This window comes from Mycteria americana, chromosome 3, assembly GCF_035582795.1.
Source record: "Mycteria americana isolate JAX WOST 10 ecotype Jacksonville Zoo and Gardens chromosome 3, USCA_MyAme_1.0, whole genome shotgun sequence".
Taxonomy (NCBI): Eukaryota; Metazoa; Chordata; class Aves; order Ciconiiformes; family Ciconiidae; genus Mycteria; species Mycteria americana.
The window spans coordinates 63,596,851-63,623,318 of record NC_134367.1 but is presented as its reverse complement, the minus strand read 5'-3'; the positions used below and the strand labels follow the sequence as shown (position 1 = coordinate 63,623,318).

General features: G+C 42.0%; 2 protein-coding genes across 2 annotated transcripts; both read left to right on the top strand.

Moving 5' to 3' along the window:
• The first annotated feature begins 10,819 nt into the window (after positions 1–10,819).
• On the top strand, positions 10,820–11,821 carry LOC142407718 (trace amine-associated receptor 1-like). Its single transcript, XM_075497348.1, has one exon. The coding sequence runs from the start codon at positions 10,820–10,822 to the stop codon at positions 11,819–11,821; it is 1,002 nt and encodes a 333-aa protein (XP_075353463.1).
• Positions 11,822–22,045: 10,224 nt separating this feature from the next.
• Positions 22,046–23,081, top strand: LOC142407546 (trace amine-associated receptor 2-like). The gene is given in 3 exon segments (XM_075497167.1): positions 22,046–22,343; positions 22,346–22,492; positions 22,495–23,081. Coding segments are annotated over 3 exon segments (1,032 nt in total).
• The last annotated feature ends 3,387 nt before the right edge of the window (positions 23,082–26,468 follow it).

Here is a 26,468-nt window from a genome sequence, read left to right as displayed (position 1 = left end):
GAACTTTAGGCCTATGCCATTGCTAAGTGACTTACAGACTCTTTAGGATACACTCCCCCATACTTGTTAGAGACCTTTCTAACTTTTCCATATAGCATTTATTACTGTGCTGGCCAAGTGCTGCTATCTAATACCTAAAGCTCTCTCTTTTCTTTTTTCATTTTGTCTCCACTAAGAGCCAGAAATCTTGACTTAATGCTCTTTTCATTGAGGTCCAATGAAGTCAAATGGGGGCAGTGAGTTTGCTATACTACTACTAAAATCAACGGTGGTACATCAGTTTACATCTGCTGATCGTGCATCTGCAGAGACAGAGATGTTCTGCATTTAGTTGTGAATTCAAACAGTCGTATTCTGTAGTTTTTTTCAGTGTGCCTGGCATGGAGGATCTCACACCACTTGACTGGGTTTGGTTGGGGCTGGAAGTCATCGGCTCTGCCCAGGAGAGTTCATAGAGACAGTGATCCATATAGTTCCCACCTCGGCAGAAGTCAGGTGCACTGGCCCTGTAAAATCCCCAGTATCTTGGTTTGTCACCCAGCTGCCAAACTGTACAAAAATTGATCAAAAATGTACAAACCTTTGTTTTCTTCCCATCCCCCACTTGGTTAGTAGTTGTCTTCTCCAGTTTTCTCAGAGATGTTCTTACACTGAATTGGCTGCAATAGCTAACCAAATTGTGAAAACACATTATAATTCATTCATGGAAACTTATTGTTCAAAAGAAGAATTATGCTTGCCTAAGTAGAAATCAAATAAATCTGACACTGAGATATAAAAGGGAAGAGCAAGCCGTAAAAATGTGGCCATTAATGGACAGTGATGTACTTCCTGGTAGCTAGACTGAAAGACAGAAAGCTTTGGCAGGTGTGGGTAAAAATACATGTGTGGGGCCTTTCATAATAGATGTCATTTAGCTATACTTCAAGAGTATCAGATGGCTGTATGTATAAGGACCAGAGCTATAAAAAAACCGCAAACTTACATTTGATCAATCATCATTACTTAGCAACAGGCTTAAACATTCATTTTGTTGAAGACTTTCTGAGCCTATCTTTAATGTTTCACTAGGCATGTTAGATTGTTTATTCATGTTAACATTAGCCCCTGTTTGCAGGGATTCTTCCAAGTTCAGTGTTAGACTAAACAAAAAGCAGGCACAAAACCTCTCGCATTTGAGGGTCATGCAACACGTAATGTAACCTTCTTGTATTTTGCCAAGGGAGTCTTACAATGCCAGTTGTTTTCTGCTGAGTCTTTTCTTACAGATCATTGCTCTTCTATCACTAAGGATGCGACCCGTACCCCTCCTTGATTTGCCAAGGCTCATCATAAGATAATATCTTGATGTCTTACAAACATTTGCAATCACAGCACGTCCATGAAGCTAGGAGTAATTTTTATCCTATTATGTACATGAAGAGATGAAGTGCAAAGAAACTGATGTTTACAGTAGACACTAATTTAGGCGGCTAACTTGAGATGCCAGAATAATTCGTATTACAAAAGTACTGTATATAGTCAAAACATGATTGTCACTGGCTGCAGCTTCAAGTGCTGACTACCTGTAAAAATCAAGTCCTGGCATGCACCCAGAAAATGAGGAGCTCATGTTCAGTGAAAGCTTCAAAACCTGTGGTATGATATGACCCACCTAATATCATGCGGTAACAGATGCATATACAGCATGTTAAAAAGGAGGGAAAGGAGGAAAGAGACCTGTACAAGGGGCTCTATTTAGGGCATTAGTCCATGTGGGCAGCTGGGGCAACAAGGCTTGCAAGGCACAGAAGGAAGAAGCAGCAAAAATTGCAGATAAGAACAAAATGGACTACAGAGGGGGGAAAAGGGGAGGGGGAGAAGAAAAGAGAGAGCTACTTACTTTCTCTTCACCAACCCTCGCCTGCCCGAACAAAAAGTTACGCAGGCTGGTAGAGGCACATTTAAACAGCTAAACTTCCTGTTGCTGCCATCTGTTCCCTTTCAGTCACACAGGTATTGTGCAGGAGGTGGCTAGCAAGCAGGAACTTGATAACAAATAAAAAATCAAATTCAGACTCCAGTGCACCCTTACCTCCCCTTCAGTGATCCAAAAAGCATATTCAAATGACATACAGAAGCTACTGAGAAGATAAATGAAGCTCTTCTGCTGAAAAATCAGGCTGCCTAGCCACGTCTTCCTGAGACTGGGCAGCGGAGGGTGGGCACGAACGGGCACAGCCTCTGACACCGGTAGTTTCTGCACTAGTTGAGTTGCTGTTCCTGCAGTGCCACGATACCAGCGATGCTCATACACAGCACTGCCTCTTCCTGCAGCAGCAAACAACTGTGGAAGCAAAGGATGGCACTGGCAGGTCCTCCCCTTAAAAATGGCCCACGGTGCAGCAGCACTGGCATCTGCAGTCTGTTGGACTTGCAAATGGACAATTAGAAACAATCAAACTTGTTCAATATTTCTAGGAAAACAGCATGTGCCTATTGTAGTCAAATCCCGCATTTGTGAAAGGCAACAGAGAGTAGGCCGTGAGAATGGAGGCTCCAAGAGATTGCTTATTGACACATAAGCTTTTCTTGGCAATTTTAGGTTTCAGTGGCTTCCAGTAGAGTAGCCACACTTCCAGAACAGAATGTGACATTTCAAGACCTTCATTTCACCAAGAGTTGTCCCTCCTGTTCAGCCTCACATCCCCCATGCCACCTTGCCAGGGCCATGCTTTCCTATCTCCCAAGCCCGCCCCAATCCCAAATCCCCAGGGAGATGTTGCAACCTGAGCCCCACAGGTCCCACTCAGGTCTCAGAGAAACCTCAGGGGAGCAGGAGCGGGAAGGCATGGCTCTCCACCAGTGCAGCCCACCAGCTGATGCACACAAACTGACCCAAAGCAGGTCAGTTCATCTCTCTGCTGGGATTATTTCTGGATGGACTCTCTTCCTTGGGCTCCACAGCAATACTAAAACTCTTACTGTTTGAAGATGCGGATGCCAGTGAATGAGCTGTGCTTTAAAAAGCAACAAGTTGCAGTTTGGCCACTGCTGATTTGTAATTTGGCCATATTTAGGTATAGTTCCCCTGGTATGGTAAAAGATATATAAATGGGCAGTCAACACCTCTTAAGTCTCTTCTACGAAGCATGTAAACACCAGAGCATTGTAAATAAAAGACAAGTAGAATTTTTTCATTAGCAGAAAACAGTATCTTTTTAATTGGTCTTGTTCTCAGATACTGTTGAAGTAATGTGGTTGGATTTTTTTGAAAATATCCAGTCTGGGATAGACAAATCAAATTTTCCAAAATAAATGAAATTCCTAAAGTTTGGCTACGTTACACAAAATTGAAAGGAGGGCGAGAAACATCAGGCTATCTTAAAAACAGTCCAGCGCTGTTAGCTCCATCTGTACTTTGACCATAATAAACTTTTGTCTTTATTTTGTATGCTGATTTCCATGAGCCTGGCTTTAACTTAATTCAAATGCAGTCATCTTTGCATAGGCTTTACCTTAATTCAAATGCAGTCATCTTTGCATATGCTAGTGGCTTTTGTCAGAATAGATTTATTATCTGCTTATCTTTTCTGAATATTTAATATTTACGTCATCCTGTTGATGAGATTTTTCCAGCAGGCTGTAAACTAGAGTCAGACCAAGCGTGCAGCCGCTCAGCTGCTGGATTCACGTGGGATGAGTCACTACCGCGCTGTATCCGCAGGCTGCACAGGTTCGTGATGAGGAAATAACTCCTGAGCAGGTACTGTCTCCATGTCACGCAGGCTGAAATATGGTGAGCTGCTGATACGCTAGTCTGGGGTATTCTTTGGTTTCAGAGATGAATCTTCTATGGTTAGCACTGAAGATAATAGTTGTTTTTTCTGCACAGATCACTGCGTTCTTTCTGTAGTGAACAGCAATGAGGTTTTGGTGGTGGCCGAGAGGATGATTTAAAAAGCCATTCATTCCCAATAGCTGAAGGAGAAGCATTGCTAGGGGGCAAAACGCTTTTCAGCCACAGCTGTGAATTCAGAGTAAGACTCTTTACTTTCTGTGAAGGTATTCCAGGGCCATGAGGATGCAGAATGATGAAGCTGGGATCGTACCTGCTAACTGCTCACTGCCTCCCTCCTCCGCGTTCACCTTCGTATTGGAGGTGGCGTTCGGCGCCCACCAAATAGCTACAAACCAGACACAGTCCTAAATTCTCTCCTGTGGGACTGGTGGGTGCACGGGAGCACTGAAGAGGTACAGGGGACCCGCCTGGCTGCGTGGGTGCCTCCGCACCCGCTCTACAGCTCGGGGGATTCGCTTGCCCTGCCAGGGAGAGAGGCCAGGGGCTGCTCCTGCCCTCCCGGGAGCCCTGGCGCTGCTGTCTGCGGGAACAGCTTTTGCTACCGAGCGGAGGCAATGGACTGCGTTATGGCGTTACTTACTAGGGCTATCAAATATGAAGACCCCTCCCCTCCCACCCCTGTGCAGAGATAGTTTCTTGGCTCTGGATGGATGTGTTTTGCTTTGTTGTAAAAACATTATTTTGTTGGAATCCCTTAGTCTGCTGTGCATTTCACAGATTTGCATTTATCTTGGGGTTTGGATTTATAGTCCTGATCCTAAGCACTACACTTTGAGAAAGAGTACAAACATCGCATTACTCTGTATAAACAGCTATTTTTACTTGGCAAGGAATAGTGATGGTTTCCACTGAAAAGTAAGAATATAAACCATGGGAAAAGATCTGGAGGTCAATCATTTCATCTGTTCTTCTTTGAATTCCTCTGGTATAAACATGGGCTAATTTCAGATTGTCTTCAGTGGAATTGCACCAGGTTTGCAGCAATAGCATTCAGATTAGTAGTTAGCACATCTTCTTGTTTTACCCATATAATGAAATATTTATGTTGAATTAATAGCTCATTGGGAATTTGTGCATTGTCCCCCAGATTTCAAACATATGAATGGAAACTTAAGAAGACAATTTTTTGTAATGCTGTGCTTTTTTTCCTGAGGACTGCATAAATGGTGAGTGGAGTTACATACTTTCAAAATTCTTCTCCAACCATGGAGCCATCTTAGACCCTCCAGTAGTTTTAAATCCATGGTTCCCCTCACAGAGAGCCAGTTTTTAAAGTGAACCATATGAAAATGAGAAAATTTCCTCTGTCTAATGGATACTGTAAAATTATATTTTCTGCCAAATGACCAAACTGCACCCATAGAAATGCAAGATAAAAGAATCACAGTAGAAATCAATGCTGTCCTGCCTTTCATTTTTTTTCATGGTAACAGTTCTCATTCCCAAGCCCCATTCTGTTCCTTCCCATTTCCAGTGTCCCTTTCACAGCCTTGCCTAAGCAGGACAGAATAATTTTTTAACACATTGTTCAAATGGGTTTGGTGTCTGGTGAAAGTGCTATTTCCATTCCAATCTGTGCTGTTTTCTATTTTAATTGTTTTATGTTTTAAAAACAAACAAACAAGAAGTGTAGATGACCCAAGGTATGCGAGACAGAGTGACAACATCTCTTTTTCTTGGTTTTCCAAAACTCTAAAAACTAATTATTGCAGAAATTTAAAATTTGCAGAAACGAAAGCTACAGCAGCAATTTTGTAGACAAGTTTTTACTTTGAATTTTGATGTGTAACTGCTTTACTATATTACAGACTTAAAAGACTGTTGAATACTGACTATTTATAAGTGCCCTGAGGTCTTGCAAAAATAGAGCTTGACATATTTCTCTTTGATATTATAAACAGCAAGTCTGAGAATATTTTCATGATCCACATCAGCATTAAGCCGCAAGAAAATGCCTGTTTGAAGCATCTGCACCAACAGCATGAAAGCTTGTTACCAAAGTGTTACTTGTTGCTCTAAATCAGTTGACAATTTGGCCTGCTTAATTACTTAATTATCTTGATATCTTATAAACTGCCACTTTACATTCATTTCAGTAAACATACCATTAAATACCACCCTTCCCGTGCTCGCAGCTTCCTGTGGTTCATTCCTTTCCAATGTGTATGGGTCCTGCAGTGCAAGCTGGTGCTTTCAGAGATAACAAAGGCTAAGTGCTATGCCCATGGGTGGTGTTTGGTAGAAGAGTGAAGGGCATCTCCAAAAATAGTCTATACATCCTGCTGTGCCCTCCAGCAGCTCTGGCTGCGGGCAGCCTCCTGCTGCCGTGGGGCTGCCAAAGGCACCTGCGGGACCCCACACGGGTCCTGTCCCTGCTGCAGGCAGTCACGCTCGCCAGCCAGCCCCAGACCACTCTCTCCTCTACGCTTTGCAAAGTACATGGTAGGCGTTTTGCAGACCTTGGCTCCGAGAGGATTTTGGTAGGAGCAGGAAGGCTGGCCAGCCCCACAGATGAGTCTTTTCTTTAGAGGTGAAGTCCAGGTGAGAGCCCAGCCACACTGATATCAGGGACAAAATTCACCTTTAGTGGTAGCAGGTCCTTTCTCTGCATTTTTTCTTTTTAAAATACATTTAATTATTTTAAAGTATATAGGCATTGACAGTAGTCAGCTAGAGAGCAAACATGGCCTGCCCCAGGCACCTGTGCTCAAACCGGCTGCTCTCAGATTTGTTATCTGAGCTTCCCCTCCACCAGCATATTCCAGTGATAAGTGCACAGTGCAGGCACAGCGCCCGCAGACAAGATACGACTGTCATACAGCCATCTGAAAAATATAATAACCCTACAAGATATCGTTTAGCATTATCGGGTTTTGACTCTTCCTCTTCATTTTATTTCATCTCCCTGAGGATTCCTAACCCTTCCAAAGTCTCAGCAGGCTTAAAAAGAAGCAGGTTTCCTCCTGGAGAAAAGTCACATGTGAGAGGAAGAATGGCAAGTTGTTCTTGCATTCTATTGCAAGTCAGAAACTGGAGGGAAACGCTCCCTGACCAGACTCAAAATCTGGTCGTGAAGGGAAGCAGAGGAAAAATCCAGACTTCATAGCTGGCTGCTGCCTGCCTGCCTGCAGCAGAGCAGAGCTGTTCAGTGCAGGGGAAGGCTCCCCAGCCTCTCGGCCATGATTCTGGTAGCACTGGCACCCCAGAGGGTCCCCCAGGGGTTCGGCTGGTTGCTGCCGTGCAGCTGTTTCTGAAACAAACACTTCAAGCAGAGCTGCCTTTCCCGGTTATCACCTTGAGCTTTGGCCACCGAAGGAGAGGCACGGCAGGAGAGCAGTGTGTGTGCACGCATGCATGTCCTTTGACTAATTCCCCATAATGAGCTGGCTGCCAGACTTCTTTATAACTATGAGTTTCGTACAGAGTAAGGCAATATGGGTTTGTTCCCCTAAATTTTACTTTCCTATAAATGTATATGCCAAGATGGTAATTACCAAGGCCTAAACCTTCACTCCTCAAAGAGAAGTGCCTGGCTCCAAGGATGGCCCATAGCTTTGAATCTCAAAAGGGTGAAAGCGTCTCTCAGAGACCAGTATTTGGGTGCCTAACATCTCTTTGACATTTCTCCAACTCTGAGCAATTGGACCTGACTCCTCTCCTCGACATATCCTCTTGACTCTCTCAAGTGATCTCTCACTCAACCTCATGGTTGCTTCTGCACTTTTTTTAGTTGGCAAACTCTCTTCCTATAGCAAGGAAAACCTTGCATTGCAACACCCCAGTCCCTCTATGAGTGCAGCCTCAAGAAAAATAAAAGAACTGAGTTTGCATTCATTTTGATTTTTGTGCACATAATACAATAAAGCAGCTAACCCAGGTCATCCAGCATAGTTTGCAAGAAGTAGTATCTTCATCTGCCTTGTTGCATAGGTCCCTGAGGCACCCAGCATAACTGGGCTTTAGCTGATGGTCACCATATTAACAGTCTTTTATGTTCAGCAGTATCACTGTTTTAAAAGGCTGGCTGGTCCTTTGTGGAGCAAAAAATTGATGCTCCTCATCTGTGACTCCAGTACAACCAATAATAGGTGTTTACTTTAAACACCTTTTTAGTAGCTGTATCTTGCAAATAGCTGTTAACTGATTAGGCTGTTAGATGAAACCTGTTTGTTCAGTAGAGTAATCAGAACTAGGCTCGTAAATACACATCATGTCACTCTGTACACAATATACCTTTTCAAGGAAATCTTACATGCCGCTGTAACCTACCCATACTTACGTATTTTCCTATATTTTAGAAGCTTACAGAAGGGAGACTACATGGCAGGTTTTGTTCTACACCTAGATAATCTTAGGCTGCTCACAATTGTGACCACAATGTTTAATCAAACAAGTAAACGTACTTCAAATTCATTCAATTTACCTATAAATAAGGCCCGTTAAACAAATATGACCGTTACAGCCATGATTTTGTTCTGAAGTGGGTGACAAAATAAACAGTTTGAGCTACTATTCACATTAACAGTTGCTGCTGAGACAAGGGGCCAAGAACGCTATTCATTGCACCCAACATCCTCCAGCAATGTGCCGGGGGCTTCTGGAGGCTGCTCTGGCTGTGGATTAAGTGCCTGTCCTCTCAAAATTACCCAGAACTGTTATGATGGTGAAGAGGCTCAACTGTCTTTTGAGATGGTCTTTAAAAGGAAGGGGTGCCACTCAATGAGCAGAAAACAAATGAGCACCAAGAGCAGACTTCTACCCAGCGTGAGGGGAGAAAGGTAGGAGGACAGGTTTTTAAAAGGATGCTTCTTCATATTTCCATTTTATTGAATTTTAAACTTTGTAATTAATCATGGAAGAGAAGTGTTCTGCTTTCTCGTTGAAAACTTCTTCAGTGTTTAGCTCATTTGGACAGTTTGCCAAATGAGTTTTGACTTATTTTGTTTCCATTTCACGCGAAGCCACGCACTTGATCTCAGTTTGCTCAATAATTTGGCTGGAGCTTCTTCTTTCTGTTTAAGGAAAAAACAAAATCTCCTGAAAATAAGATTTTTTTTTAAAGAAAAACAGTTTCCAGGGGAGATCATATTTCTTCAGGCTAAACAGTTTCTCTGTCAGAGAACAACAGGGAAGTTGTTAATCTTTTAAATAGAAAAGAAAACTAGAGGTAGCACCTTAATTCTTTTTGATTGGCTTCATAGCCTGTTCTACCATATTTGTTTAATTTATTTACACATAAAACAAATGAAGGTTGAAATCTGTGACACATTTATAACCTAAATGAGCTTAAAACTTTTATAATTATGTCCAGTATATACAGTTAAATCAGTGTTTAATTCTTTCTGCTGTGAAAACTGAAGATTTGAGTTAATAAAGATCCATCTGTCTGTGCTTCCTCTATCTGGGTGTAAATACACCAAAAGAAGGAATGCCAGGCAGGAGAAGAAACATGAAGAGGCTGACCAAAAGTGAAATATATGAAGGGATAGTTAAAGTGAGGTGGAAAAGAGCAGAGATGGTGTTAAACATTAGTAGATAGAAAAAGGGGGAAGAAAGAGGCATGCCAAACAGTAAATAAATACACTCAAATTGTGTCCTGTACTCCCAAGAGTGCCTCTGGATGCACCTTCTCCCTGGCACTCAGGTGCCACTGCCTGGCACTGCTTGAAAATCCCTCTGTAAACACCAGCTGCTAGTTATAACCCTGGAGCTGTCAGGGTTTTGCAGGCTATAGTTTTTCATCTATATTCAGCTTCTATTTAGCTTCCCTGGCATGGTGTGCTTGTAATAACATTTGTTTTAAAATGGGAAAAAAAAAAAAAATTCTGTTGTGTTCTATCCAGAATAACCAGAGGCAGCAAAATCCTGAAGCAAATGGGTTAAATTAGTACTGGCTGAATTGCCATGCCAGTATTTTTCCGACTTAAACAACCACGTTATACCATTACGGTAATGCTACTGAATAGCATACGCTAACGTTCTTTATTTTTCACAATAATACTCTTTTTATGTTATTAAAAGGAAAACCAGATCTTTCAACAAGGAATATTGCTTGCTAAATGCTTAAGTACTTTCATAAAATGGTTTTGTAAAGAGACTCGGAAAAGGGAAATGTTACTGCATACATGAGAGGACAGCCGGTATTTGTGTCCTCAGTTGCAGACTAAACCAATGTTCAGTCTGCTGAAATAATGGCTAAAAACAGTATTAACATAATAAATATACAAAACAATGCTAAACTACTAGCACTGAAATAAACTAGAGCCCGGCAGAGAAGATATTTGCTTCTACAGCAGCTAATGCTTCAGATTAGTCAGGCTCTTCCATTATATTTTGGCAGCAAGAGGTCAGAAAAGTATTTTCTCCTCTTAGATCTTTTCCTAACATCATTGTTTACAGCTAGAGCCTACAAGAATTTTGCAGTAAGACTTGATCTGGTCAGGCAGTGCCATCTGCCTAAAAAACTGAGGGCTCGTGGAAACTCTTTGGTTTTGCCAGGCTGCGCAGCGGGTTCACTTATCGCTATCAGGACAGGGCTGGAGGAGGGAGGACTCCAACCAATTTTGATGAAGAAGACTAGGACTGTTGAAACAGAAAATAACAAAAAGGACTTCTCATCTGCCCACTATACAAGACGTGGCCAGTGCAGGCCTCTGGGAGCCACTGCTATTCTGGTGTGAGGACACCCCATTATACAGTTTATTTCATCAAATGAGATTCCCATTTCAAGGGAAGTCTAACGATAAAAGCGTCATTCTGTTAAAAGTATAATTACAAAATAGTTTCATCCTTCCTAAATAATGAAATGTGAATTTCCTATACATCCAAATAAATGAAGGCATTTACAGTTGCCCTTTTTTTTTCCTCCCTGCAGCTCTCCCCATATGGAAAAGAAAAAAACAGTTGTAAATGTATCTCAACGTTAGGAAAAACAGTACCTGTGCTGCATAGCTACGTGGATTTGAGACCTCAGTAAGGATGCAACTGTGCTGTGAATCTGTAAATGGCTCTTGCATAAGGAGCAGCTGGTCAAACAGTATCCGTGTTTCCATGTATATCTTCATGGTTTGTATTATTCTGGCCACAGTGGTTGGAAATTTGACAGTTATCATCTCAATATCGCATTTTAAGCAGCTCCATACGCCTACCAATTTCCTGATACTTTCTATGGCTACAGTAGACTTTTTGCTGGGATTCCTCATCATGCCTTGCAGCATGGTGCGCTCCGTTGAGCACTGCTGGTATTTTGGGGAGCTCTTCTGCAAGATCCACACGAGCACGGACATTATGCTGAGCACAGCTTCCATCTTCCATCTTTCCTTCATATCCATCGACCGCTACTATGCTGTGTGTGACCCTCTAAGATACAAATCAAAGATAAATACTTTTGTTATCCTGGTCATGATCTTTGTAAGCTGGATGGTCCCTGCTGCTTTTGCTTTTGGGATGATCTTCCTAAACCTAAACTTGCGAGGGGCAGAAGAGATTTATAATCACGTACATTGTGCAGGAGGATGCTTTGTCATTTTTAGTGAAACTTCGGGTGTTGTGGCCTCCGTAGTGTCTTTTTACATCCCTGGATTTGTTATGCTGTACATCTATAGGAAAATATACTCTATAGCCAAGAGGCAGGCAAGATCCATTGATGAAATTAGCCAAAAAAAGATGCGATTTGAAATGAAGCACCACATTTCATTCTGCAGAGAAAGGAAAGCTGCCAAGACGTTAGGAATAATAATAGGAGTGTTTCTCATTTGCTGGAGTCCATTCTTCTTCTTTACAGCAACCAATCCATTTATGAATTATGTGATACCTCCTATTCTCATTGATGCTTTGGTTTGGTTTGGTTATTTAAATTCTACATTTAACCCAATTGTTTATGCGTTTTTTTATATGTGGTTTCGCAGGGCATTAAAGATGATTCTGTTTGGAAAAGTTTTTCAACAGGACTCTTCCAGGACTCATTTGTTTTTAGAGTAACATGCTTTAAGTGGTTGGATTCGTGGCTTTGAATTTTTGTCTGGAGGCTGAACTCCCAGATGCAAGAGCTGAAAATGAAGGAAACACCTACTTGTTTACTCATTTACCAAATCTGGTTCAAGCAGATAAGCAACTATTGCGCTTTACGTCTTCTTTCATTCCAGATTGTATGTAGTTTTTTGGTTATAGATATTCATATGCAATGCACAGGAGAGCACGGCTTAAGTTTTAAAAAAACTTACAGCAGTTTATATCCCTGCTCTTAATCATTAAGAAATTATTCCAATACAACAGATTAATCTCTTGAACAAGGTGTGTTTATATTACAATATTTGTGTTTATTTATTGTCCTCTAGAGAGAGCAGAAAAGCCTTTCCTTTTGAATTTCTAGACATCTTTGAGTAATAACCCAAAGCTTTTAAGTTTTGTCCCTTCCCTTCAGTATGTGTACAGAGGTCAAAACAGGCCCATATACAGCCATAACAGGACACTCCATGGAGGGAAGGTGGGACAGAGGAAAGTCGTGCTGCTCCTTCTGTTTCCACTTCAACTAGTGCTTGTCACTTATGAGTTTGTCACTTAAAGGCTTTGCTGCTTAATGAGATCAAAAGCATGTTTAATGAGATCAAAGATAAGGAAAAATACGATGTGCAGAATGAAAAGCAACAGTGAAAAGCAACATTGAACCTGACAATGCCAGAAAATGATGCTTGTCTAATGAATGTTTCAATGTAAAGTATTCACCAATTTGCATCTTACAGAACATTTTTTTAGCTGGGACATATCGTTATTTTGTCTGATGGCAATGCTGTGACAGCTGGTGAGGAAAATATAGAGAGAATTGTTATGGAAATGCTATGGTTGGCCTGAATGGAGGGTGCATGGGGCAGGGTGAATGTGGAAGCGCCAGGAGGAGTGGCAGAAGAAGGGCTATAGGAATGGCTTGGGGGGATAGCGCCTGGGTGAGCGGGCTGTCAAGGTTACATCTGTGTGCAGCTTCTCAGGACACCCAGACTGGGACATGAAGGACAGGCGAGTAAGTCAAAAACTAGCACATGGTCACCAGCTGAAGAAGACCCACAGGCTGTCCTTTTTTTAATCTATGACCTGGCTTTGCTAGAATTGACATATCACCAAACAGAAGGAAATAATACCTCTGGCCTGACCTTGTGACATCTGGTTGGACTATGGACTAGTCCTGGGAATGGACAGAAAAGGATTAGTACCTGAGAAGAGACTATGGAGAGAATCTGATGACTCTGTACTGAAGTAAGAGCTGTGCTCAAGAGTAAATGATGTCCTCCATTCACGTGGCTGAGATAAGTGCACGTCGTATCTTGTCTTTCTTTTCTGTGCCCTGTAGAGCACTGAAGCACTCTACACTGTAGAGCACAGAAGTTGAATGATGCTACATTTCAGCAGAGCAAAACCAGGATCTGAGATTGTCTCTTTTACTGTTTCATTGCCACCTTGTAAGTTTGCACTCTCCAAAATGACATAAAAAGGAACAATGAAATACACACCAAATGAGCACTAATCCTTGTTAGTGACAATATGACTACTTTAATACTTTATCTCACAGAAATAAAGTAAGTTAAGATAAAAAAAATCTATCTTTCCGATAAATGAATGGTTACTTCTCTTCTTCATCCCCAGTGAGGCTGGCCTGAGGTAGTTCATTTTCTCATGCTCAGTGTTACCTTCTGAAATGAACTGCGTGATCACTTGGACATCTTGATCTCTCTTGAATTAGCAGTTTCAGAAGTGCTTCCAGGGGATACCTCCTTTCTTCTGGTGGTGTTATAGATTGAAGGAAAGTGATCTTTCCCTATGAGGAATGTTGCCCATCTGAGGCTTTTTAAGTATATTTAGTAAGTTCAGCACATACTAACATAGTCCCTTCAAAAAGTCAATGGAGGTGTTTCTTTCCCCTCATCCGCTGCCTATCTCCCTCCCTGAAAATCTGGAAACATTACTGTTTTTCCAGAGAACTTCAGCTCTACCAGAGTTCATAAGTGGTCAGTCTCTCTTCATAACGTGTTCTGGCATCTTTCTGGTATTTTTTTCTGGTTGCAGGAGGAGTCTGTGAACGAATATGATCCCAGCTTGCTTGCAGGATGGCCTCTAGTTCAAATAGAGCACAGGCCTCTGCAACCTGCGCCTAGACCCTAGTGCAAAGCTAATCTACTTAAAACCATAAAAACCAGACCCATACTCCTGAAGGCTGATAGCCACCTAACCTAAATTTAGACATCTAGAAGTTAGGCACTACATCTGCTCTAGTCATTTGTAGCTCTCTATACTCACTGTAGAAAGCCAGTCACCTTCAGGCTGTTTTATCTCACCAGCTTATCCATTTTTAGGTGAGATTAATTGTTCCTGAAGATGCTCTTTCTCTTACTACCAAGAGGGATCTTCCAGTCACTAGAATAGATTTTTTAATGACTTTAGATATAATATTTAGGTAGTTGAGATGAGGATTACTCAGCATAGGTGAATCCCACACTATGGAAAAACTGGGATGATTCTGGGACTCCAAAAATGCTTGCATCAAAGGCCAGTTTTCTGGAACTAGCAGTTAGATGTCTTCTCTAACTTGCTTGACTAGCAAGAGACCTGAAATGACATTTTGGATCTAGGCAGTGATCCATGGAGCTACTACTGAAGGTTTGCCTGAATAGCTGCAGCTGGGAGAGGGTGTAGGATGGTGGATTGTGGAGTCCCAGAGAAACACGCAGTTCCCTGATGTCCTGTCCTGGAGCACATCAGGAGGGAAGCAGGTCGAAAATTGTCAGCAGGCAGTAGGTCATCCTGAGGAGATTACCTGCCAGGGAGGGCAGATAGGGGAGACCTTGGGTTAGGGGAGTCTCAGCCATCCCACGCATGCTGTGCAGAAGTTTGGAGGGTCTCGTGGTTTAACACCAGCCAGCAGCTAAGCCCCACACAGCCACTCGCTCACTTCCCCCCGGTGGGATGGGGGACACAATCAGAAGTGTAAAAGTGAGAAAACTCTTGGGTTCAGATAAAGACAGTTTAATAGGTAAAGCAAAAACTGTGTGCGCAAGCAAAGCAAAATAAGGAATTCGTTCACTATTTCCCATCAGCAGGCAGTTCTTCTGCCGCTTCCAGGAAAGCAGGGCTCCATCTCGCCTAAGGGTTATTTGGGAAGATGAACGCCATAACTCTGAATGTCACCCTTCCTCCATCTTCCCCCAAGGTTTTATTGCTGAGCACGATGCCATATGGTATGGAATAGCCCTTTGGCCAGTGTGGGTCAGCTGTCCCGGCTGTGTCCCCTCCCAGCTTCTTGTGCCCCCCCAGCCTACTCGCTGGTGGGGTGGGGTGAGAAGCAGAAAAGGCCTTGACTCTGTGCAAGCACTGCTCAGCAGTAACGAAAACATCCCCGTGTTATCAACACTGTTTCCAGCAGAAATCCAAAACACAGCCCCATACTAGCTACTGTGAAGAAAATTAACTCTATCCCAGCCAAAAGCAGTAGAGAGGGCATCCCGACATCATGACCGCACAAGATCACTACAGCCTATTTAGTGTAAATGGAAATAGTAGAAGAAATTTTCAGTGTATAGACCACTAACTCTCCTGCAAGCTAGTCTAGCCAAGACGCCACCAGTGTTTATTCTCTGCACAATTGACAAGGGGCTTCCACACACAGACTGCTGGTGACCTTCATGCACACCTAGAAGGTGTTTCTCCTTGTTCTTAATAACCTACAAGTGTAAGTCAGTTTTGTGCATGGCCCAGCTCAGAAAGTTTCAGAAATAACTCTTTCCTCTGGTGTCCTATTACCTAAAGGTGGCACTTTCCCAAAGAGCCTCCTTGCCTTCTGTTTACAGAGTGCCTTCTCTGGCAAAGCAACTTTAATGAAGTCCCGCGTTACTTTCTCTCATCAGCTCTAATCACAGGCAGCACAAAGCTATTTCTCACTGTGAAGGGGATGTGCAAATGAGATGTGTTAATGAGGCCACAGGGTCCCTATTTGAACCCAAGATTTTGATGAATTGGCAGAACATAAGAAAAATGCCTCATGCTGTTGTCCGATCAGTTAGGTCTGGTGAAGCAGAATGTACCTGACTGCAATCTCAAAGTGTCGTTGTGTAAATGAAGTGCAAAGGGTATTGTTAAATTCCTTATCAACACATTTAATTAGTCACCTTATTAAACACTTCCCAGATGGCTACCTTTTTAAAAACAAATCAGTCTCCAGTGGGTGATTTCATATGTTTTAACTTCCCTGAAAACTTGTGCAAAGCAATTACTCCAGCATGATGAAAAGATTTGTTTTACCAGTAAACCTACCTCTGTTCATTTTGCCACCAGTGAGCACAGTTTGCAACATCACCTTCCTCGCATGCTTTGTACAAAACTGACAGTAAGTTTCGGAGTCAGGGACTGCCACCTGTCCCCTCTGCCTTAGTGCCTGTAGCTTGTGTTTTGGTGGTTGTAACACAGTGCTGCAGCCTGTGGGCTGCTACCTGTTATGGCCTCATGCATGGTGGTCCCACCTGCGGCAGAGCCTCACGGTCTGCCCCCCAGTCACCAGAGGCAGCAGGACAGGGGGAGAAGAGGAGCACTGACTGTCCAGGCAGGACCTTTCCAGAAGGTTCACAAGGAAGCCTCACTCCAAAACAAGTATTTTAAACAGCTAGATAAAAACATACATTAGTGCAGTGTTCAAACAGAAAAACTGAGTGTTCAAACTGTGTAAATATTGCAAAGTGTATGGCTTTCCTTAAATCATTAACTCATCCAGGTTGTGCACATTGTGCACTCTCTGTCCTCTACAATGCATTAATACCCATTCAAAAGGAAGAAAATACTAGATACAGTCAAACATAAGATACTTAGTGTTCCACAAAAGGCTTTTACTTCTGTAGTTTTTCTGATCATCTTTTAGTTATCTACAACGGTACTTCCATACTACTGCATCTAAAGACCTAATTCAGAAAAAGACTATGCTTACCTGTAAGCACTTTTTTGACTAGTCTGTTTCCATCAGACATAGCCTAAATTTGATAAACTTCTGTGATGAAATGACTGGCCTGGTAGACGAGGGGAAAGCAGTGGTTATTGTCTACCTAGACTTCAGTAGGGCTTTCAACACTGTCTTGCATAAGATCTTCATAGAGAAGGTAATGAATAGGCTGGATGAGCAGACAGTGAAGTGCACTGAAAACTGGCTGAATGGCCAGGCCCAGAGGGTGGTGATCATTGGCACGGAGTCTAGTTGGAGGCCAGCTACTAGTGGTGTACCCCGGAGTCAATACTGGGTCCAACCCTGTTTAACATCTTCATTAATGATCTGGATGATGGGGTAAAGTGTACCCTTCCAACCTCAACCATTCTGTGATTCGATGTAATTTAATTCCTATAATATTTCCTTCTTTGTAGGTTTTTTAATAAGATCTTTTCACCTTCATGCTGCCACTTTAAGTTCCACCAACTGCATGGGTAATTGAAAATGATTCTTTGTGATGACTATGCTATGGCTTTCGTAAAACAAATTCATTTCCTAAGAGATCAGATCCACAGACAACTTAGGCAGTGGGAACTCCACAATCCATTCCTAGATGCCTGAACTTATTTTTCATAGGCATAGGAAAAGTCAGTCTCCTTAAACACTGAGTACTCACAGCATACTCATTAAAAGATATCTGTCAGCTAAAGAGAGACCACTGAAAATAGAGTGCATCCTATGCTCTTTGGACTTTCTCAGTTACAAACAGGAGAAAACAATTCTTTGAGAAAATTTGAGCTTGTCTTTTGCTCTGTATTGCTGTGATTTCTGCTTTACTGAAGCCAGCCCAGAGGAATAAGAGCAGTTAGTAATACGTAACCAAATAGTTCTCTCCAATCAATAATTAAGAACAACATGGAAATAATGAGGTGCAACATGAAGGGAACTCATAGGCTGTAATAAAACTAAACTGTTTTACCAGTGAAAATAATGACTACAACAATTTTCTCTCCACGCTGCCTTTGCAGTAAAGCAGTGCGTCATATGACTAATACTCAAAGACAATTTATCATAGAATCATAAAATTGTTTGGATTGGAAGGGACTTTAAAGATCATCTAATTCCAACCCCCCTGCCATGGGCAGGGACATCTTCCACTAGACCAGGTTGCTCAAAGCCCCATCCAACCTGACCTTGAACACTTCCAGGGATGGAACATCCACAACTTCTCTGGGCAACCTGTTCCAGTGCCTCACCACCCTCATAGTGAAGAATTTATTCCCAATATCTAATCTAAATCTACCCTCTTTCACTTTAAAGCCATTACCCATTGTCCTATCAGTACATGCCCTTGTAAAAAGTCCCTCTCCAGCTTTCCTATAGGCCCCCTTCAGGTACTGGAAGGCTGCTATAAGGTCTCCCCAGAGCCTTCTCTTCTCCAGGCCGAACAACCCCAACTCTCTCAGCCTGTCTTCATAGGAGAGGTGCTCCAGCCCTCTGATCATTTTTGTGGCCCTCCTCTGGACCCACTCCAACAGGTCCATGTCCTTCTTATGTTGGGAGCCCCAGAGCTGAATGTGGTACTCCAGGTGGGGTCTCATGAGAGCAGAGTAGAGGGGGAGAATCACCTCCCTCAACCTGCTGGTCATGCTTCTTTTGATGCAGCCCAGGATACAGTTGGCTTTCTGGGCTGCAAGGACACATTGCTGGGTCATGTTGAGCTTTGCATCAACCAACACCCCCAGGTCCTTCTCCTCAGGGCTGCTCTCAATCCATTCTCTGCCCAGCCTGTATTTGTGCTTGGGATTGCCCCGACCCATGCGCAGCACCTTGCACTTGGCCTTGTTGAACTTCATGAGGTTCTCCCAGGACCACCTCTCAAGCCTGTCAAGGTCCCTCTGGATGGCATCCCTTCCCTCCAGAGTGTTGACTGCACCACACAGCTTGGTGTTGTTGGCAAACTTGCTGAGGGTGCACTCAATCCCACTGTCCATGTCACTGACAAAGATGTTAAACAGCGCCGGTCCCAATACCAACCCCTGAGGAACACCACTCGTCACTGGTCTCCACTTGGACATTGAGCCGTTGAGCACAACTCTTTGAGTGCGACCATCCACCCAATTCCTTATCCAATGAGTGGACCATCCATGAAATCCATGTCTCTCCAATTTAGAGACAGGATGTCACGCGGGACAGTGTCAAATGCATTGCACAAGTCCAGGTAGGTGACATCAGTTGCTCTTCCCTTATTCACCAACACTCTAACCCCATCGTAGAAGGCCACCAAATTTGTCAGGCATGATTTGCCCTTAGTGAAGCCATGTTGGCTGTCACCAATCACCTCCTTATTTTCCATGTGCCTTAGCATAGTTTCCAGGAGGATCTGCTCCATGATCTTGCTGGGCACAGAGGTGAGACTGACTGGCCTGGAGTTCTCTGGGTCTTCCTTTTCCCCCTTTTTAAAAATGGGGGTTATGTTCCCCCTTTTCCAGTCAGTGGGAACTTCATCGGACTGCCATGTGCCATTTCTAAGATCCTTTCTGTACTCTTGCTTTAACCCGGTTAAATAGTTTCTTTTACAAAGGTTTCATTTCCTGTACATTTGTTAGCAGGTTTTAGCCATTTCATTTCTAAGAGGTGAGGTGTCAAACTGTTCCCCCCCATCACTGTCTTCTGTCCCATGCTGAAGGAGGACCAACGGTGAGGCGCATGGGACACTGCTTTCCGAAGGTAATGCTTTTTGAAGTGTAGCCTCTACCCACAGATTTATTTATTTTTTAAATCTAATATAATCGTATCTGCACGGATTTCTGCACAGATTTATGTTTTAGTAACTTCTTTTAATAAAGGATCATCTGTATGAAGCTTGCATATCTCTCACTTGATTACTTAAAAATAAAGTTACTAGATACGCCTGCCTCAAAAATACTGACAGATCTCAAAGATAACATATTTCTGCTGTACACAATAACAAAATTTTACTATTTTTGGAGTCTGTAAATTATTCTGATGTAGATAATCCCAGAGATTTGCATTTTATTTCCAACAGAAAATTTCCTTGTTTGTCTGTAAAGTAGCTGCCATAAAGGTAGACTCCTTTAAATGTTCTTGCTTTTCCCTTAATTCATTTTAAAACCCATGTTTATTTTCTGCCCTGTTCTTATGACATCCTGTATATCGCATTCAGTAAAAATCCAGTCTCTGCTGAATAACAGTCATTTACCCTTGGACTTGTAATGCATCTTCAGTACACCTGCATAAGAGTCAGCATTAGGACTGAACATCCACCTCTGACCTCAGAGGACTCCATTTATCCACATTAATAGTGAATTAATTTTGTCTTTTCTTGTAAGAAAATAAATACTACCTTTCCTATTTTTAATTTTTTTTATAAATAATAGATTGTCCAATAGCAATGATAGATTGACCTAAATTAACACTTCTTTTTATCTGTTTCTGTAATGTATGGGGAAGTTTTTCTGTACATTATGTGAAAGCTGCATATACAGCCAGCATGACAGAAAGTGCTGTTTCAGCCCATTAAATTACAAGATGGTAATCTTCTTCAAGGTTATTAAATATTTCATTTCTAAGTTTCATTAGAAATGGTAATTAATAAAAAATGTGAAAGATAGAATGTATTGGCTACTAAAATATATTAAAAAACATAGCATCTTTTCTTCACCTTTACCTTTAGCCTCTCCTTTCAAAGACTCTTTTTGATATGACTTTTATCATCTACCTCAAGTCTCCAAAATAGCTCACCTATACATGAGGCTAAATGAATTAATAGAGCAAACAAAAATAATAGTCTTGGGAATACAGAAACTTGGCTTTGTTTATCTCCTGTTGATGTAAACCCCTAAATTACATATTTTTTTTAACTCAAAATCTCCTGGGACTTAAATGTAATGTCATAAAAGAAAAATAAATTCCCACCTTTCATTAATCTGAGCCAAGTTACAAAGTGGGTCTGCCTTTTACAAATATTGCAGTTTTGCAGGACAATAACAAAACAGGAAAATGTCTACTTAAAGAATCTATTGGTGGTATTACTAAAACAGATGCAAGTAGGGTTAGCCTATAAAACTGACTTCCAAGCATTCTTTTTAATGCTTTGATGCTCTGTTTCTGTATTTTCTTCATTTCAGGGTGATACCTATCAGAAAAAGTCAATGGACGAAGCTGCTTCCCAAGTTCCTTTAAATTGCTGTGGAGAAGAGTATCTCTTTCTGCTTCTATTCCTAAATATGCTCTTATTCCTAAACAAGTTATCAGGAAAAGAGGTGGCAGAAATGGGTCTGATTCTCCCCAGATAAATGAAGGCAATTTTCTGACCCTTGAAAATATTCACAAGTGTATTCATTTATAACTACTGCAGCTGGACCACAGTCTGTTACAGGAGGCAAGACTCAACCTATCTCCAATCCATTTCAGTTAGTGGAATTATAATGATAGAAAACAAGTGTATATGTAGGGAAATAAAACAATATTTCTTAACATACCTATTTTACAACTCATTTCCGTCAGATGTGTTCATTGCTAGTACTTCAAAATCCACAGCAGGTGAGTTTAGCATCATAAATAATTTGGAAAGGGGGATTTTGGCAGTTGATCTGTGACTCTTAAGATGAGCATTTAGGTGAATAGCCATTAACTGAAATCTCCAAGAAAGCTGAGGTATGTGAGCTCACATAACATTTCTCCTATAGAAAAAAGATCAACATTCTAAGATTGAAGAGACGAATAAATCCTATACAGTATTTACATACTGAAGTGATCTTGAGGGATTTCTTTGTCTATGCATCCTTTTCTTCTACCACTTTAAAATTACTAATATTATGATACATATAAAATACAAGAACCGTATTTTACAAAATGCTCCAGGTACAATAGAATGCACAAAATAAAATTGATGGTATCATGTAATTTAGTTAATTTAAGAGGCAATTAAGGTTATTTTCAACTGCTTTGTTTTAAATATTATTTGCAATTAACTTTATAATAGCTTCCAGTTATCAGATTTCATGTACCATTTCAGAAAAATAATGGGTTGCAGTTGGCCCCTTTTTAAGCCAAGAGAAAGTTTGCCTTTGAATTACTGCATTTCACTCAGTAATTTAATTCATGCTCTTGACTTACTTTATCTTGTATTCTCACATTAGGCTTTGGAGTCTTTTGGAAACGTGAAAATTAAATCTGCCTGTGGAACTGCATCTCCAACAGAAAAATCTAATAAAGGATTGATTATGCTTTCTCCAGATATCTTAAGGGATTTGACTGATTGCTCTGAGTTTGGAAATACATCCTGTCCTGAGAGCTGTAGGTCACCAGGAGTACGAGGGGTAATGTATCTATTCATAACATCAGCCTTCATTCTCACCATCTTAGGGAATGCGACCATAATCATTTCCATTTTGTATTTCAAGCAGCTTCATTCTCCCACCATTTTCCTGATCCTACCCATGGCCGTCACGGATTTCCTTCTGGGCTTTGCCGTTATGCCCTACAGCACGGTGAGGTCTGCGGAGAACCGCTGGTAGTTTGGGAACCATTCTGCAAAGTTCATTACAGTTTCGACCCGATGCTCTGCTTAGTTTCCATTTTCCACCTTTGTTCCATTGCCGTGGATCAGCTTCATGCAATCTGCCACCCTCTGCACGACGCCAGCACCATGACTGTCGCGGCCGTAAAACAAACGTAGCTGTGCGCTGGTCACTGCCCGCTGCTTTTGCTTTTGGTGCGGTTTTCTCAGAAGATTAAGCTTCTGGAATTGAGGGCTGTGAAACGTTGGTTACACGCTCAAGCTTGGGCCCTATGGTGTTCAACAAACTGCGGGGGGCTGTTTTATTTACAGTTGGTTCATTTGCTCCTGCTTGCATTATGATAGGAATTTACGTTAAAATTCTTACAGTCTCCCAAAGGCACACATGTGAGTTGAGCCAGGCACACAGGCACACAAAAAGTGATAAGAAAAATGAGCTTTCTAAGAATAAAGATAGGAAAGCTGCCAAGACTTTGTCTATAGTTATGCTGGGTTTCTTAATATGCTGGTTTACTTGGTTTTTTTCAATCTTAATTAATCCATTTTTAAATTTCTCTACTCCTTTACTGTTGTTTGATGCTCTAAACTGGCTTGGGTATTTAAATTCTTTCTGAAATCCATTAATATATGGCTTTTTCTATCCATGGTTTTGGAAAACATTTAAATATATCTTAAAAGGCAAAATATTTAACCCACATTTTTTTACAATAAAATTTTTATCTGAAGATCAGTCACTGTAATAGATTCTACTACTGACAGCAGCTCTAGGAATGAATAAGAAACAGTGGATTACTGGATATTCATGGTTCAGTAAAAGCTTGAAATGCACAATATGAATTTTATGAGTCAGTCCTGCAGGATTATCTCATCAAATATTTCTTTAATAAAATCAGACTAATTTTATATTATATTTATTTACCACTTGTGTCCACTTTTAATGCCTTGATAGTGTTTCAGAAGTTTAAGTCTTTCTAGAATCTCTTAATGCATTGGGGGTTCTTTATTTCAGAAAGTATTTACATACAGTCCATAAACGCAATATTTCACCTAATCTTGTATGAGTGCAGCTAATCTTTGAGTTCGCCATCAATAATCTCCTAAACTGAATATGTCCCAGGCTAATAGGGTGACAGTTTTTGTCACTCTTTTGTGACTGGGGCATTAGCAGATGTATAGAGTCTGCTGTTACTCCCAAGCAAATAGAATTTGAGTGTAATTTTGGCTTGAAGTCAATCTTTTCCCCTGAAAACAAGAGAATTGGGTTTTCAGCCCTTACCCTCCGTGTGCTTTGTACTTGGGGAGGAGTACTCGGGAACAAGAGTACAGTTCACACTCAGGTACGTGCTTGTCCTTTCTTTGTTTAGACGTCAGGCTCCAGATGTTATAAAATATGCTTGCTGACAGCCCATCCCATCATATTCACCCCACCACACTTTCACGCTGAACTGGAGCCTCTAATGGAGGTCCTTGCCATGCTGAGCTCCCTCTGAAGTCAGTAAGAGTCACTGCCAGAGCTCACAGCAGTTTCATGCTTAAAATAAGGTTGGCTGAGTTGTCGTTACTGAATGCAGCTACTGCAGTCTTTTCATTGTGAATTGTACCTCTAACTTACCTTTTGCAGTACGCATACAGCGTATACTCTACCCTTATTAACGTCTGACTACCAAAAAGCCACTCACGTGTTTATTCACTTCTTGGCTTATCGCATCTATATTAGTATGGCACACCAGTGATAGCTGCTCATTTTCTTTGCTGAAAACTTTTTAATGGATCTGTGATAACACGAACACATTCTATTTTGGATCTGGAGAATCCCAGTTTCACCCCAACCCTGAAACACTTGAGACAGCAAGGAACTGGAAGGTGACAGACTTGTCTGGGGTGGTGTGTAAGGCTCTCACCTTTTGTACTAAGAAACGTAAAACCCAAGGTCTTCGAGTTGATGCAAGTACCCTCCCTGTACACACTTGCCGCTAGCTGAACAGCCAGAGCAGGGAACAATAAAGCAGGGAACAATAAAATGGATGCAATAAAGACTTTAGGCACCTAGAAATTGGATAATACATCATCCCATATCATTGCTCAATGCATGCCCAGGGAGACCCCTGGATTAAACACGAGGGCAGCGGGAGCAGTGCTTGGGGAGAGCAAGAAAACTGAGCAGCAGGTTGCTTGCAGCCAACGGCCCAGCTCTGGAGAGCTGGATCTCTAACGCAGCCCAGCCCTGACTTACAGAGCCTGTGCTGTCGCCTCAGGTTTGTCTAGACTCATCTTAATCTGATTTTGCTCCTGCAGTGCTTTCCTGGGGCCACCTCTCTGGAAGGGCTGGTGAAGCAGAGGGCAACCTTTGCACACATTTCACACGACACCTTACTGGCCAGGGTACCTCCTGGGATGCTATCAGGAACTTTCTGCTTCTCCTTTTGGAGCTGAGCCACAGGAAATACACAGTGTTTGGGGGTGATATGGAGAGTGCACGGCGTGCTGGTGCTGGCAGGGAGAGGGGAGCTCCATGCCAGGTGATGGGGGACACGGCAGAGACGCTGTCGCAGCCAGCTGTGCCAGGTCACGTCTGCATGCGGCTCAACGTGGCTTCTTCAGAGAAACTTGCGTGCCATCAGATCTGTCTTTGCGTTAAAACTAGTCCATGAGGGGTTTTTATTGAAAGCTAACAAATGCTAAATGTCCCTGACATCCTTCCAGCAGTGAAACCATGAGTCAGAGGATGGGCCGTAAAAAATTAGATATAACCCTAACTTGGAGGCAACTACAGATCCCTGACATCCTTCCAGCAGTGAAACCATGAGTCAGAGGATGGGCCATAAAAAATTAGATATAACACTAACTTGGAGGCAACTACAGATCCTTTTTCAGTGGCTTCAAAATGTTTGCTGCCAGCAGTATTTGCACGGTGCTCAACTCTTCTGTAGAGTGAGTTTTAATCCCTTCTGTTAGTTACACAAGAATGTGTAATGTTAATGTTAGGTGCCTAATTAAATCTCTAAGTACACATTTAGGCATTTCTGAAAATTCTTCTACGTATTAAATATCTAGCTGGTGACACATGATACAGCTGGAGACATTTTAAGTAATGATTAAATTACTTCATTAACATATAGCATAAATCATTCAGAGTCAGCCAAATACATTACATCTCCTACAAAGACAACATTTCTTCCAGACTGCAAATCTTCAGGGAACAATTTTGAGGTATCTGTGAGGCTTCAGTGTGTCATGTCCTTGTGTGTGTCCAGTGTGTGCCCTTGGATGTTAAAGGAGTATCTACTTGGTCAGTCTTGCTACCCAACTTGCAGCCTGCAGCTAGATCTTCTTCAGTAGTTCTTCTGGCCAAGGGGACTTGCAGATCTGTCAGACGGTGGGATTTGGTTCCTGAACGACTTTGTGGCATGCCGTACTGTTCCACCTGCTGTTAAACTTGATGTTGGTGCTAAACTTGGCGCTAAACAATGCACTGCTTTGCACAAGACCTAGGGCATGAGAGTAACAGGGATTTTTTGTGGACCACACCTGCTGGTGCAGAGGAGAACCTGTCTGTGGGTTTTGCGATAGCATATTAACCACATTCAGTTCAACGGGGTACACCATTTATGTTCAGATGCAAGATCTCTTAATTTCTTCCTCTCCTTAAATATCGTGGTAAGTTGTTTTGTATTATTTTTTCTGAAACACATGCTCACCCACTAATCTATTTTTCAAAACTACACAGTGAACTGCTTTAGTATGAATTCTGGTCTATATCAAATCCAGACCACGTTCTTCTCCTCAGGGCAGCAGCCAGAACGGTTAGGACTTCTTGTATCTTTTTCACTGTGAATGATTCCAGCAAGAGCTGATGTTGCCCTCAGAGGATATATTTCCAATCCTGGATTTAGGAGGGAATTCAAGCTCCCACATCTAGGTGGGCACCTCAGTCTGAGAGCACCCCCATGGTCCTCTTCCTCTCTGGTACGTCCTGGTTTGAACGTGCGGGACAGCAAGACACACTTAAGAGCATCCCAGCCAGCTAATCCACACTCAGCCTCCCTCTTGCAATGCCTCTAACAGCAACGTTCAGAGCTGTCTTCAAAGCCAGTGATTTTTATTCAAACAATTGCTATATTTTTATT

Bases quoted from the DNA above. Each gene is read 5' to 3' on its own strand.
- LOC142407718 (XM_075497348.1), top strand. From the start codon at position 10,820: ATGCAACTGTGCTGTGAATCTGTAAATGGCTCTTGCATAAGGAGCAGC.